Here is a 14,070-nt window from a genome sequence, read left to right on the forward strand (position 1 = left end):
GCCCCAAGAAAGGTGACAATCTTCACAAAGTATAAACATGATTTTACAGGCCTGCTGGATTATAGCTCTCCAGTTGAAAGGTCTGCCATTCGTTTTATATTGAAAAAAGGTACCAAGATTATGAAGCTGTGCATTGGCCCTTTCAAATCTAGGTTTTTAATTGTGTAAAACATTGTTTAATTGGAAGCAATCCAACTGGCATTATGAGTGGAAATATTTTGATAAATGACTAAGAATATTTACTATATGAGAACATGATGAAACTTTTCCTCACAATTACAACATTTTTTCTTGCGCTGGGGTGTGCTTAAAGCCATCCAGTTTCATAAGGCATTAGATTAACAGTGATTCAGATGTTTCATTTTAGAAACATGTTTCTATTTTTTTTTTAAAGAAACGTCCGCGTGTAGTTAAAATAAGATAAAAATCAGGTCGTGTTCACCGGCCAGGTGGCGTAGCGGGCAAAGTCAGTGTTGCAGCTATTGAAAACCAGGCTCTAAGCCCTGTGGCTTAGAGTAGCCTAGAGCCCCCCCGGCACCTCTTCGCTCAGAGCGGGTTCGAATCCAACCCGGGTACGGTCCGATCACGCTCCACCGGCGAAGTGCGTTTTCCAGCAGCCGGGTCTGCACCGGGCCGGTATTTTTAGGGGGGTGGCCATTCTAGGTCACACCCCTAAGAATGGGGAACATTGCACGGGATTAAAGTACTAAAAGGGGTTTACAAAAACGGGACGAATGACGTAATTGCAGAAATTGGCGGCGTTTTACGTCACTGTCACCTGGCGTAAATTCCCCACGAGTGCGGCTCTCTCCCCCTCCACGCGTGGGTCAGATTCAAGATGGCGGCGCCGGCAGTTTGCGAGGTAGCGTTTCTCTTTTTAAAAACTTTAAAATGTTATTTTTCTACCCAGAACGGGCTGCAATCCGGTGTTTTTGTTTTTGAGGTTTCCTTCAGGTACGAGACTTTTCAGAATGACGTCCTTTTATTGAATGAACAGTGCATTTCTGCGCTGTTTGAACGGGGGTGAAGTTTCCCTCGGCAAGGAGAGGAGTTGAACCCATTTTCTTAGCCGAACCTTGTTGAATACTAATGCATTTTTATTGGTGTTGTTTTGTAGAACTTCTGTCTCCCATCCAGTTGCTGCAACCGAGACCTAAAGGTGTTGGGACCAGTGATTATTTCTTTGGCAATGTTGGACATTGTTCGGAATTGCCGGCGTGTGTTTGGTGATGGTGGGGTTAAGTGAAATGAAATAAAATGGTAAGAAAATATCCTTCTTGAACTCCGTTAAATATACTTTACGTGGTTAACTAACGGTTGAGGAATAAAAGGGTGAAATTGTTGTAATGTTTTTTAGTTGGGAGTTGGGAAGGAGTTGAAACCATGTTCTGTAGCTGAACGTTGTTGAATACATTAGTCTTTTTTATGAGTGTTATTTTGCAGAACTTCTGTTTCCTTTCCAGTGGCAGGAACCGAGACGTGAAGCTGTTGAAACCAGTCATTTTTAGAACTTTTAACTATTCTTCTTTTTTCTGTTCCGAATCCAGTATAGATAGAGGTGTGGTGTTTTCCATTGGATCTGTAGACGGGGTACGTTTTGGCTTTCAATAAATCCCAAATTCTGTGCTAGCACTACATACAAGGACAAATCAAACTATATTTACACATTGCACAAAAAATCTTTAGAATTGTAAATAGTACTGAGCATCAAAAGAAACACTGCATAACTGTCACTTTGCTGCAGGTAGTTATCAGGAAAATGGCAATCAGTGTAGCAGGTGTATTGGCATTTTAATGAGCAGACTAGACATAAGTCATTTCATTTTGCTGATTATGTTTCTCATCAACAGGGGGTCTCCTTTGAAAGGCGCATGCTAGTGTCGTGTGTGGACAAATATTACATGCTGCACATCTGCAGTGCCTATCTTGCAGCGTGCTGTGGTCACTGTTTGGAGGGATTCGGTTCTCTCTCCCAGATCCTGGACAAGTACGTGTCCATTTGCTGATCACTGAAATCTACGTGTTCAGCAGAGCTTTTGTCTGGTGAGTAGGGCCTTCATGGCTTTGAGTGTCTGGTTGTCATCCTGCACGTCAGCTGGGTTTACAAGAGCAGCAGGAGAACACGCATTGTCCTGCTGGCATGTTGTCACTTCAGGATGAGTCTGCATGAAGGCCAGGTAGTGAGGACCCAGGATATCCCTGGGATATCCAAACTCTTGGATATTTTTGTACCCTTTTCCATATCTATGCATTTTTAATCACTTTTATCTTAACCTTGCTCAGAATGCTTTTTAGTCGTAATTTGTGTACCTTTCTTCCAGGTTCACTGCCTGACTTTTGATCCCTAAACAGAGTAGGCTTTTTATCCAGTAAATGTGACCGAGTCACTTCAGTGGTGAGCAGGTATTGTTGACAAGTGCTTTATCATTTCTTAAAATGTTTGAGCATGTGATTTTGCAATAAAAATAGTGATGGAGGGAAAAAGATGTGTAAGTATTCGAGCAGTACTGGTAAGTGTTATGACAATCAGACTTCCAACGTACTAATGACACAAAGGGATTGTCTTCATATCTAGGGCATTTGGGTTCACTTGTATTTTTCATATATTTTTCTTAATATGCAACACGACGGATCACCACCTCATGACCTGATCAGCACTTTTGATGAAGAGGTAAGTAAGGGCTTATGTACCAGTCATTCCCGACATTAATGCTCATGTTATTAGACCATTCGTGCAACATCTAAAGTTTGTGTACATTACATAAAAACCTCCATGAATGGTGTTTATTTTGATGCTGAGTATAACAAACGCTAATGTGAACATTTTGAACTTCATTCTTGAGTGAGTAGCACTCCAGGTGTAAAGGAACGTAAAGCCAAGTCATAGTAGTGGAAAGTGAGGTACAGGTGTGTTGAGGCCCCATCCATTTTCTTACCCGTTCTTCCAATTCAGGATCGCAGGGGAGCTGGAGCCTGTATCGGCAAGAAATGGGCTCAAGGCAGGGTACACCCTGGACAGGACTCCAGTCCATCACCGGGCACATTCACACTCGCACCTTGGGCCAGTTTACTGGAAGCCAGTTAACCTACCAGTATGTCTTTGGACTGTGGGAGGAAACCAGAGCATCTGGAGGAAACCCACAAGAACACGGGGAGAAAACACAAGCTCCATGCAGGTAGCGCCTGAGATCTGGGACCGAATCCAGTGCCCCAAGTGAGGCAGTAGTGTTAATCACTGTCCTGCTGTGCAGGCCTGTGTTTAGGCAGATGTGATTAAATCCTGTATATTGCAGCACTTGATTGTAGCCAACTAAACTGATATGGAATCATCTTGCTGTGAATCAGTGACTTGCCCGTGCACCATTGTTTCTCTTCTCACCTGACAGATTCATCACTTTGTGATACTGCTCCATACATGTGCATGTAAAGTCATGTTGTCATTTTTAGTAGTAGCTCTTTATTGAAGCATTCTTTAGGGAAAACTGAAGAAAAAGCTTTGTGTTCTTTGACTGTAATGCAGAGCAACAGTACATGTGAACTGGGGAAAACAGCTCTTTTGTCTAAGACATTTTGTCTAAGACTTGCATTCTAAAGGGCATGTGTTGTCTTTTTCCTTAGACAAAGAGAGCCAGTACTTGGTAAACATGGCTGTTGCAAGTCCAGTTTTGCCACAACCTGCCTGTTGCTGAAGCCTCACTCCAGCGGAATTCACTCTGTTTCCACAGCCGGTAAGTGCTGTCATTGTGCTCATGGTTTGATGTAAAATGTATAGGTAATGGACCACAAAATAGAAATGCCGATGTTCTGTCACTTAAGATGGCATTTGAACAAACGGCGTGGTCTGTATGGCCTGTGTGCAACGTGGCATAGAGTCTACAGCAAACTATTGGGTGACCCGACCACACATGCTCTGGGTTCGCTTGTGAAACATCAGCAAGTTGAACCGTCTTAGTCATTGAAGCTCCTGCAGAACATGCCCCGACAATCATCTCACTTTCAAAGTCACTACAGTCTCTGGAAGTCATTACAATGTCTCCTTGCAGCCATGGTAGCCATAAATGTAGGCAACCAGGCCTTTCTGGTGTTTTTATGCATGATCTTGAGCATGCTTATTTGTTTAATGCGTGAACTGTTTTTGAATGGAAGCCTTTGCTTACAATATTCTAGGTGTTCCACATTTACTCAGGTGTTTCCATCGTTTTGTCCATTACCTGTAGACTAGCTTCTTAAAAAGGTAGCTGTTTCATTTTTAGCTATTTTAGCTTTCGGTTTTATTGTGTGCATCACCAGTAGTATATCTAGCTGTGGCAGTAACCCCATTGCATCACACCTCTGGTGTGTTGAGTGGAGCTTTGCCATGTGGTCTGGATGCTTCAGATTCTAGATTTTGGTTGAGCAGGGCAAAGGTGCTCCACTAAAACTATTGATTTAACTTGCTTATGAAAAAAACCCTCCTGCCTGAGCGGAACAGTACCAAAACAAAATCTGTTTCACCATTTAATTTGTGAGCGTTTTTAATTTGGGGCCTTCAGACCGTTGGCGGAGCTGTGCACCCCTTTTCTTGAAAACCTTGTGCTTTATATTGTGCCAGTCAGGCCTCTCGCATACTAGTGACGGAAAGGGGTTCTCTTGATATGTAGGGCATATGAGTTCATTTGTGGGGGTGCTTTAAATGACACCCATTTTCTTACCACTTCTTCCAAATCAGGGTTGAGGTGGAGCTGGAGCACATATTGGCAAGTCAGGGTTTACCCTGAAAAGAACTCCAGTCCATCCCAGGGCGCACACATGCTCAGCTCTTTGTCCAGGCAATCAGCCAGTTTGTTTTCAGACTGTGTGAGTAAATAGGAGCACCCATAGGAAACCCATGTGAACCTGGAGAGAACGTACAAGCTCCATGCAGGCAGCACCCCTGTTCCGGGACTGAATCCAAGTTCTGTGAAATCCTGTCTATGGATCCTGGCACTTGGTTGTAGCCAACTGAATTGGTATGAACTCATCTTGCTGTGAATCTGTTTCTCTTCTCACCTGCCAAATTTATCACTTAATGAGACCGCTTCATGGTAGCTTGTAGGGAGAAGTCAAGAGAAAGCATTTTATCCATTGACTCTAATGGAGAGCAACAGTAAATCTCAGGTGTGCAATCTGAACTGTAAACATTGGGAACTTTTTGTCTAAGGAGTGTATTTTAAATGACATTTGTTTTCTTCTTCCTAGGATACAGAGAGCCAGTACTTGGCCAACATGACTGCTGCAAGTCCAGTTTTCCAAGCCTGCCTCTCGGTTAAACCTCACTCCAGTGGGATTCACTCTGTTTCCACAGCCGGTAAGTGTTGTCTGTGTGCTCTTGGTTTATTATAGAATGTATAGGTAGTGGGCAAAAAATGGGAAACAACAAGAGTCCATTCATCCAAAATGTGCAGTTCATATGATCTGTACGCAATGTGGCAGAGAGTCCCCGAGCATGTGCGATTCTGCAGGAGGGGTGTGGCGCCATCTTTCCGTGAGAAAACGTTGTCTTGGGGGTTGTTCCAGAATATCCCTTAATTTATCGATTGGCCCTAAATGCGGCGAGAAGGTCATGACAGATGGATAACATCAGTGTGATGCTCATCAAACTACTGGGTGACCACACATGCTCTGTTTGCCTTGCACCTACAATTGATGCATGGATACCATAGTCCTGGGAGTATGTGCTTCCATCCTTTGTTGATGAGGTCTTTCCCACAGAGTTCCATGCTTTAGGTACCATTGATTGTGAAACAAGAGCAAATTGAGCTGTCTTACTGCAGTTGCTGCAGAACCTGCCCTAACCATCACCCCACTTTCAAATGCACTGCAGTTTCTTCTTGCAGCCTTGGTAGTTGTAAATATCATTTTCTACAAGACCTCAAGCATGCCAATCTGCTTCATGCATGAGCCCTTTTACCTAGGTGTTTCCAGTTTTGTCCACTAACTGTAGATCAGCTTCTTGAAATGTAACTGTTGCAGTTTTAGCTATTTTAGCTTTTGCTTTTATTCTGTGCATCACCAGTAGAATAACCAGCCACAGCAGTAACCCCATTGCTTCTTGGTTGCATGCTTCAGGTTCTAAATTTTTATTTAACTTGCCAATGTAAAAACCAGCTGCTGCCAGAACAGAACGGCACCAAATCAAAATTTGCCCTCTCATTTAATTTTCATTTGTGAGCATTTTTAAGCTGGGGCCTTCAGACCAATTGTAGAGCTATGCACCCCTTCCTCTTGAAACCATTTGTTTTATTAGAGACTATTTAACCAACTGTACCTGTTGTCTGGTGCCACTCAACCCAGTTTCCATTTGCTGCTGTGGAGAAGCCATTCTGTTTCAGCTGATGGGATTATTTTCAGTAATATTTGATCATTGTGAATTTTTTTTGTGCAATTGTTAACATGGTTATTGTTTCTCGTCTAGGACTGTCCCCCCCATGGCTCCGCTGAAGTCTGGCTCTGCAGCCGGAACCTCAATCCACCCATGTCCCAGAGATGGTTCTGCTCCTGTTGCTGTCTATGTTCCTTTTGCACTGTACTCAATAAACTATGGTATGCTCCACTTGTTGCCTCTTCATTGGTTGCAGGCTTTGCTGCTCTTTGTGCAGAGGAGGAACCAGGGCAGGAAAGTCAGGTGGGTCTTAGGCATGGCTCCTCCCCAAACAGGGAGATAGCCAAAATTTGGGCCCGTTCCTGGGGGGAAACAGGTGAGGGTTAGCTGGGGCAGAGGGTGGGAGATGGGGAAGGGCTGGCTCCTCCCCAAACAGGGAGATAGCCAATTTTGGCTATCTCCCTGTTTGGGGAGGAGCCAGCCCTTCCCCATCTCCCACCCTAGCTACTCCCCACCTGTTTCCCCCAGGAACGGGCTCAAATTTTGGCTATCTCCCTGTTTGGGGAGGAGCCAGCCCTTCCCCATCTCCCACCCTCTGCCCCAGCTAACCCTCACCTGTTTCCCCCCAGGAACGGGCCCCAATTTTGGCTATCTCCCTGTTTGGGGAGGAGCCAGCCCTTCCCCATCTCCCACCCTCTGCCCTCCTCCCTATCCCCCACCTGTTTCCCCCCAGGAACGGGCCCAAATTTTGGCTATCTCCCTGTTTGGGGAGGAGCCAGCCCTTCCCCATCTCCCACCCTCTGCCCCAGCTAACCCTCACCTGTTTCCCCCCAGGAACGGGCCCCAATTTTGGCTATCTCCCTGTTTGGGGAGGAGCCAGCCCTTCCCCATCTCCCGCCCTCGCTAACCCTCACCTGTTTCCCCCCAGGAACGGGCCCAAATTTTGGCTATCTCCCTGTTTGGGGAGGAGCCAGACCCCACCCAATCCTGCCCTCCTCCCTCCCCCCCATAACCCCACCTGTGTCCCCCTGAAACCAGCTCCAATTTTGGCTATCTCCCTGTTTGGGGAGGAGCTATTCCTAAGCCCCACACCCCCCGAGGGCAGACCTGGAACACAAAGCAGAGAGGCAGCCACAGAAATAAGGCATCCATAACACCATAAGGAAATGAAGCACTTTTGTTTATTAAAACACCAAAGACAGACTTGGGCGTGTTCCCCTGGCAACAAGGCTCCTTGAGTCTTTGGCACCGTCTAAAATGAGACAGGAAAAAGACTAACATTAGTGACACCTCAGAGACAAAGTGCGAGAAAATGACATTTTCCTGCTTTCGCATACAGCAATGAAATGAAAAACATCTGTCGACAACACATTGGACAAAAGGGGAGAAGACTAATACAAATCTTAAACCGGCTAGTCAAATTATTTGGCTTACTTGTCAACAAATGGCTTTTTCGCCAACGTCAGGCAACTCAACACTTTTCAAAAAGTCCCATTCATTACTGGCACAGTTAAAAACTTTAGCAAGCTAGAAGATTACTACACGACACATATTGGATATGCATTTCCAAAAAAATACATTTCGCATCACAGGTAAAAGTCTGGGAAGGCACAAAGCTCTTTTCCTAAGACACTTAAAATGAGTCTGTAGTCCTCAACTGTTAACAAACAGGCTGTTTGGAAACGCACATAAAAACTAGGCAAGAAACGTGCCACCATAACCAAGAGCACTTTGTCATGAAGTCAGAAAAGGCTGGGAACCATCCTGTGTTAAAACAATGTGGCAGCTCAAAGGCAGTTTTTGATTTATACGTTTTGGGTGGTCAAATACCGACTTCACCTAAATGTTCAGGTAACTCCCAGCCATCACGAGTCTAAATTGCACAATCAATACAATAATAACCTCAGTGCAAAAAAAAAAAACAGCACCACACTTCTATACGAAAACTCCCTATTTGCATACAACAGCAGTACTGGGGGATGGCCATGCAGATTCTGACAGCCAGAAGAAAAGCCCCAGATGGGGGGTGAATACCTTTGATAGCCACTGTAAGGTGTGGAAAGATGTGAAAAAGCCCTGACGACGTAAAATGACAGGAGAGCCTGAATGTTCTGAAGTACGAGTTGAATAATGTACTGTAGGATTCCTGCAGCGAATCCTTGTATTTTCTTGTATTTACTACAAGAAAAATGAGTTTCACAAAGACTATGTGGGTTGCTGTTGGAGACAATGCATATGGATCAAGAAAGCATCTCTTAGATCTAGCTAATCTGATCAGGTTCAACACATAAATCCCTCAGACACGTGTGAACGATACAGCGGGGTGACAGCTGTCACAGAGGCCTCTCTTTTGCCACACAAACTGAAGAATCAGTCTGGCAAGAGCTTTGGGATTCACAGGAGCTACAGGTTTCTTTTTCTACAGAACAAAACCGAGAACTTCCAGCCCAGGAAGACTATACCGACATTATTCCACACACTTACAGCAAAAAAACGAATGTCTTACCTGGCTTAAAAGGTCTTGGGAAACACTTTTGGCTTCTCTTCGTGGTGAATCAAGCTTCAGGGGTGGGCTGCTCAACACTTTCTGCACCTTGAGAGGCAAAAGTAAACAGGGAAAATGAAGCCAATGACCTCCATGTCATACCTGTTTGTTCCCAAGCTGAAAGAGCCCTCATGCCCTCACCCAAGGAAACATTGTTTCCACTTCAACAAGTGAAACTTAAAAACATTACACTAAAAGAAAAACATGGGGCTACAAAACCACTTCAAGCATCTGTTTCTCTTCAATTATTTCCCATAATTAATGCATATTGTTGTGGTCTGACCGGATGGCAGAACACAACCTCATCTCACTACAGATACACCATAAAACTTCTATGTAATAGCAGTAATGTTAATTTCTTCACCTTCAATTATTTCTTAAGAGCAATATAACTTTTGGGGGTCCTGCTATTTCTAAAACCAAAAACACAAAACATATGCCTGGTTTCAATAAAGAGCTGCTTCTAAGCAAACCAAGAGCACAGTGACAACACTTACCGGCTGTGGAAACAGAGCAAATCCCGCTGAAGTGAAGCTTCAGCAACAGGCAGGTCATGGCAAAACTGGACTTGCAGCAGTCGTGTTCACCAAGTACTGGCTCTCTTTGTCTAAGGGAGAAGACAACACATGTCCTTTGGAATGCAAGTCTTACACAAAACGTTTCAAGAGCTGTTTTCCCCAGTTCACATGGACTGTAATGCAGAGACTGTTGCTCTGCATTACAGCCAATAAATATGATGCTTTTCTTCAGAATGTGTCGATAAAGAACTGCTTCTGAAAGCACCAACATGATTTCACATGGACATGAAGCAGTGTCACAAAGTGATACATTTGGCAGGTAAGAAGAGAAACAATGGTGCACAGGCAAGTCACTGATTCATGGCAAGATGAGTCCAGACCAATTCAGGTGGCTACAGCCAAGTGCAACATTGAGCATTTTTAATCATCACTGCCTGTGCACACCCGGCACGGAGTTTGTACCTTATCCCTGTGCTCACGTGGGTTCCCTCCGGGTTCCTCCCACAGTCCAAAAGCATGCTGGTAGGGTAACTGGCTTCTAGGGAAATATGCCCTATTTGTGGCTGTGAGTGTGAATGTGCCCTGCGATGGACTGGAGTCCTGTCCAGGGTGTACCCTGCCTTGAGCCCATTTCTTGCAGATACAGGCTCCAGCTCTACCTCGACCCTGAATTGGATGAAGTGGTAATAACATGGATGGGCCTAAACACATCTGTACTCCACTTTGCACTACTGTGGCTGGCTTGAAGTCCCTTTACACCTGGAGTGCCACTCATTCAAGAATGAAGATCAAATTGTTAGTTCAGTGTTTATTATACTAAGCATCAAAAGAAATACTTTCACTAAATATGCATCAATATCATGAATAATGACTAATGATACAGAATACATGATTTAATATAATGTGAGCCCTAACTCACCTGTTCATGGAGAGCGCTGGTCAGCTCATGATGTGGTGATCTGTCCTGTGGAATAACAAGCCTAGTGAAGATCAAGAAAGAAAAGCACAAATTAACCCATATGCCAAGACAATGCCTTTCTGTCTTCTACTGTTCAGGAATTTCTGTTCAAAATCATTTTCTAACCCACCAAGACATCACAGACAAACACCATGAGGCCCGAGTGTGACAGTCTAGCTGCTATCAAACTCCTCTTGTAGTGCTTGATGGAACCCTGAATGCACAGTGCTACACTGCCCATGTCCTGGGTCCTCACTACCTGGCCTTCATGCAGACTCATCCTGAAGTGACAACATGCCAGCAGGACAGTGCATGTTCTCCTGCTGCTCTTGTAAACCCAGCTGACGTGCAGGATAACAACCAGACAGTCAAAGCCATGAAGGCCCTACTCACCAGACAAAAGCTCCGCTGAACACGTATATTTCAGTGATCAACAAACGGGCACATGCTTGTCCAGGATCTGGGAGAGAGAACCGAATCCCTCCAGACAGTGACCACGGCATGCTGCAAGACAGGCACTGCAGATGTGCAGCTTGGAATGTGTGTCCACACACGACACTAGCATGCGCCTTTCAAAGGACACCCCCTGTTGATGAAAAACATCTATCAGTAAGCACTAATCAGAATTGACCTATAATAAAATAAATATCAGTGCACCAGCTACACAAAAACTACATGCAGCAAAATGGCAGTTATACACGGTTCATTTTCCTGCTCAGTACCATTCACAATTCCTAAGCTTTTTGGTGCAATGTAGTAAATATCATCTAGTGTTTCCTCATATGTAGTGCTAACGCTTGCAATTCGGGTTTTATCAAAAACCATAACTTACCACGTCTACAGATCCAATGAAGAAGACCACAACTTGATTTACACAGGATTTACACGGGAAACAATAAGAATAGCTAACAAGTGGGGCACAAGAAAAGAGCAAAAAAGAGTTGCAAAATCTCTAGGTAGGCAAGTTCCTAAATAAAACATATTCACACCTTTTATTCCACAACGGTTAGCTAAAATAAAGCGTATTTAGCGGATTCTAAAACGGAGGATTTCTTACCATTTTATATTTGAAAATCCCACCACGCCGGCAATTCCGAACAATGTCCAACAATGCCAAATAAATAATCATTAACTGGTCTCGGTTCCTGCAACTGGATGGGAGACAGAAGTTCTGCAAAACGACACCAATAAAAATGCATTAGTATTCAACAAGGTTCGGCTAAGAAAATGGGTTCATTTTCCTCTCAGGGAAACTTCACCCCGTTCAAACAGCACAGAAATGCACTGTTCATTCAATAAAAGGACATCTTTCTGAAGGAAACCTCAAAAACAAAAACACCAGATTGCAGCCCGTTCTGGGTAGAAAAATAACATTTTAAAGTGTTTAAAAAGAGAACCACTACCTCGCAAACTGCCGGCGCCGCCATCTTGAATCTGACCCAAGCGTGAAGGGGGAGAGAGCCGCACTCGTGGGGAATTTACGCCAGGTGACAGTGACGTAAAACGCCGCCAATTTCTGCAATTACGTCATTCGTCTCGTTTTTGTAAACCCCTTTTAGTACTTTAATCCCGTGCAATGTTCCCCATTCTTAGGGGTGTGACCTAGAATGGCCACCCCCCTAAAAATACCGGCCCGGTGCAGACCCGGCTGCTGGAAAACGCACTTCGCCGGTGGAGCGTGATCGGACCGTACCCGGGTTGGATTCGAACCCGCTCTGAGCGAAGAGGTGCTGGGGGGGCTCTAAGCTACTCTAAGCCACAGGGTTTAGAGCCTGGTTTTCAATAGCTGCAACACTGACTTTGCCCGCTACGCCACCTGGCCGGTGAACACGACCTGATTTTTATCTTATTTTAACTACACGCGGACGTTTCTTTAAAAAAAAAATAGAAACATGTTTCTAAAATGAAACATCTGAATCACTGTTAATCTAATGCCTTATGAAACTGGATGGCTTTAAGCACACCCCAGCGCAAGAAAAAATGTTGTAATTGTGAGGAAAAGTTTCATCATGTTCTCATATAGTAAAAAGTAAATCGCACTCTTTCAGCCTGATGCTATATGCAGTCTTATTCGGGGGTAACTGCTGCATTCATAAAGTTGCACGCTATATTCTTAGTCATTTATCAAAATATTTCCACTCATAATGCCAGTTGGATTGCTTCCAATCAAACAATTTTTACACAAATAAAAAACCTAGATTGTAATCACATTTTACTCTTTTAAATATTTCAAAGCATTTAAATGATTTGATTTTTACTTGGTTTTCAAGTATTTTACTTAATAGTTAATAATTAAAAATGTCTCCTGCTTCAGTGAGAACAGTAACAGTGACTGAGTCGTACACTGTTACAATTATGTTCTATTTGTACACACTGTGGGGGCAGCATATCTTGGTCACCATAACACACAGCTCAAGACTCTTTTAGCAGCTAAACTGAAACCCATGAGTTTACACTATAACAACGTCCACATCAGTTGGAGTAAACACCATGCAATGTACATACTGTATGAGAAACTTTTAAATACATCTACATGCCTATCTACGCAACATTTGTTAAAGGTAGATTCTGTTGTCGAACATGATACTTATTAGGAGGTGTCCTCTAACTCATTTGTTAGAGTATTTATGAAGACATATACAGTGTAAGCGATTCAGAGGTTAGAAGGTTGCCTTGTAATTAATTTAAACAAAATGTGTATCTGTAATCCTACCAGTTCTGATCTTTCAGGGACTTCAAAACAACTTTCATAGTGGAGTATATGAAGATTCAAGCAGGTCAAGTACGTAGCTGCAGTAGCTAGAAAAGAGAAGAAAGGAAACAACGTTTTCGGCTGTGGACCCTCTGACACACCCAAAGAAGGCTCCACGTTGTATATGAAGAAGTCATCTAGCATTATCACCAGCTATGTGGAAAACAATACGATTGGCTGCTCAGCTATATGAGCAACTGACCAATAGGAAATGCTGAATCCCTATTCAATCCCAAGAACCCTGTCTTCCATGAGCATGGGGTTAACCCTGGTCTGTGTGGGTTTACAGGCTACAGCGCATCCGTGAAACCCATAACAGCTGAATTAGTTATTGTGAATTTGTGTTTTTTTAGTCCGTTATTATTTAGACTGTTTCCAACTCAGATGACTAGGGTTGTAGAAACAGCAAAAAGTCATTACTTGTAAGCAAGCATTTTAAGCATACACATTGGTGTGTGGAGTGGGAGTGGGATTTAAGGACCAACCCCCCCCCACATAACAGTAGAGCTTGTCTCTGGTTTCTGAGCTTTGTTCAATAGAAACTCCTCACTTCATCAGTCAGGAAGCACATCTGGGGAAAAAAAAGCCTTGATGTTATATTAAGCAAGTCTGCACCTACTCAGGACTGGTACAGAAACTGAAAATCTAGGCTATTATTGCAAGTGATGCTTGAGGTAGTTTGTTATTGGTAGGTAGGTAGGTAGGTAGGTAGAGCTATTGGTCGTGCTCTTCCATCTTATCCCATGCTGTAAGATCTATCACTTGGATAATGTTAAATCTTTATGAGGTCCAGAACAATTAAAGTGTAGGAGTATAAAAACCTGGAGGCCTGGCTAAATTCCAGTCTATACTAAAATCCTGGCTTGTTAATATTTCCCATTCATTTTATTTCTAATTTCTTTACCTAAACAACTACCTTGTTGGCTGATCTCATATTAAGCAAGTCCTAGTCTACTC

General features: G+C 43.6%; 2 protein-coding genes and 1 long non-coding RNA gene across 5 annotated transcripts; 2 read left to right on the forward strand and 1 right to left on the reverse strand.

Moving 5' to 3' along the window:
- Positions 1-268: 268 nt before the first annotated feature.
- Positions 269-2,513, forward strand: LOC148641070 (uncharacterized). Its single transcript, XR_015930228.1, has 3 exons — positions 269-954; positions 1,118-1,590; positions 1,851-2,513. It is a non-coding gene; the product is annotated as an uncharacterized LOC148641070 (long non-coding RNA).
- Positions 2,514-2,530: 17 nt separating this feature from the next.
- LOC148641071 (uncharacterized) lies at positions 2,531-6,571 on the forward strand. Of its 3 annotated transcripts, none has more exons than XR_015930226.1 (5): positions 2,531-2,671; positions 2,954-3,214; positions 3,619-3,728; positions 5,218-5,350; positions 6,475-6,571. XR_015930226.1 is itself a non-coding variant. In XM_088619547.1 (5 exons), the coding sequence occupies exons 1-4, from the start codon at positions 2,664-2,666 to the stop codon at positions 5,286-5,288; spliced, it is 450 nt and encodes a 149-aa protein (XP_088475673.1). In that variant the 5' UTR covers positions 2,531-2,663; the 3' UTR covers positions 5,289-5,326; positions 6,434-6,571. The 3 variants fall into 3 exon arrangements, 1 of the variants encoding a protein (XP_088475673.1); XR_015930227.1 differs by having other exon boundaries at positions 2,954-3,176; positions 5,218-5,326; positions 6,434-6,571; XM_088619547.1 differs by having other exon boundaries at positions 5,218-5,326; positions 6,434-6,571.
- A 12-nt stretch (positions 6,572-6,583) lies between these two features.
- On the reverse strand, positions 6,584-12,600 carry LOC148641072 (uncharacterized). Its single transcript, XM_088620129.1, has 7 exons — positions 11,194-12,600; positions 10,755-10,947; positions 10,323-10,383; positions 8,847-8,933; positions 7,359-7,592; positions 7,161-7,254; positions 6,584-6,702 (listed from the first exon to the last, which is right to left on the reverse strand). Exons 2-7 carry the CDS (start codon positions 10,862-10,864, stop codon positions 6,584-6,586), a joined length of 705 nt encoding a protein of 234 aa, XP_088476255.1. The 5' UTR covers positions 10,865-10,947; positions 11,194-12,600.
- Positions 12,601-14,070: the final 1,470 nt, after the last annotated feature.

The sequence above is a fragment of the Lepisosteus platostomus genome, chromosome 25 (assembly GCF_059453375.1).
Source record: "Lepisosteus platostomus isolate fLepPlt1 chromosome 25, fLepPlt1.hap1, whole genome shotgun sequence".
Classification (NCBI taxonomy): Eukaryota; Metazoa; Chordata; class Actinopteri; order Semionotiformes; family Lepisosteidae; genus Lepisosteus; species Lepisosteus platostomus.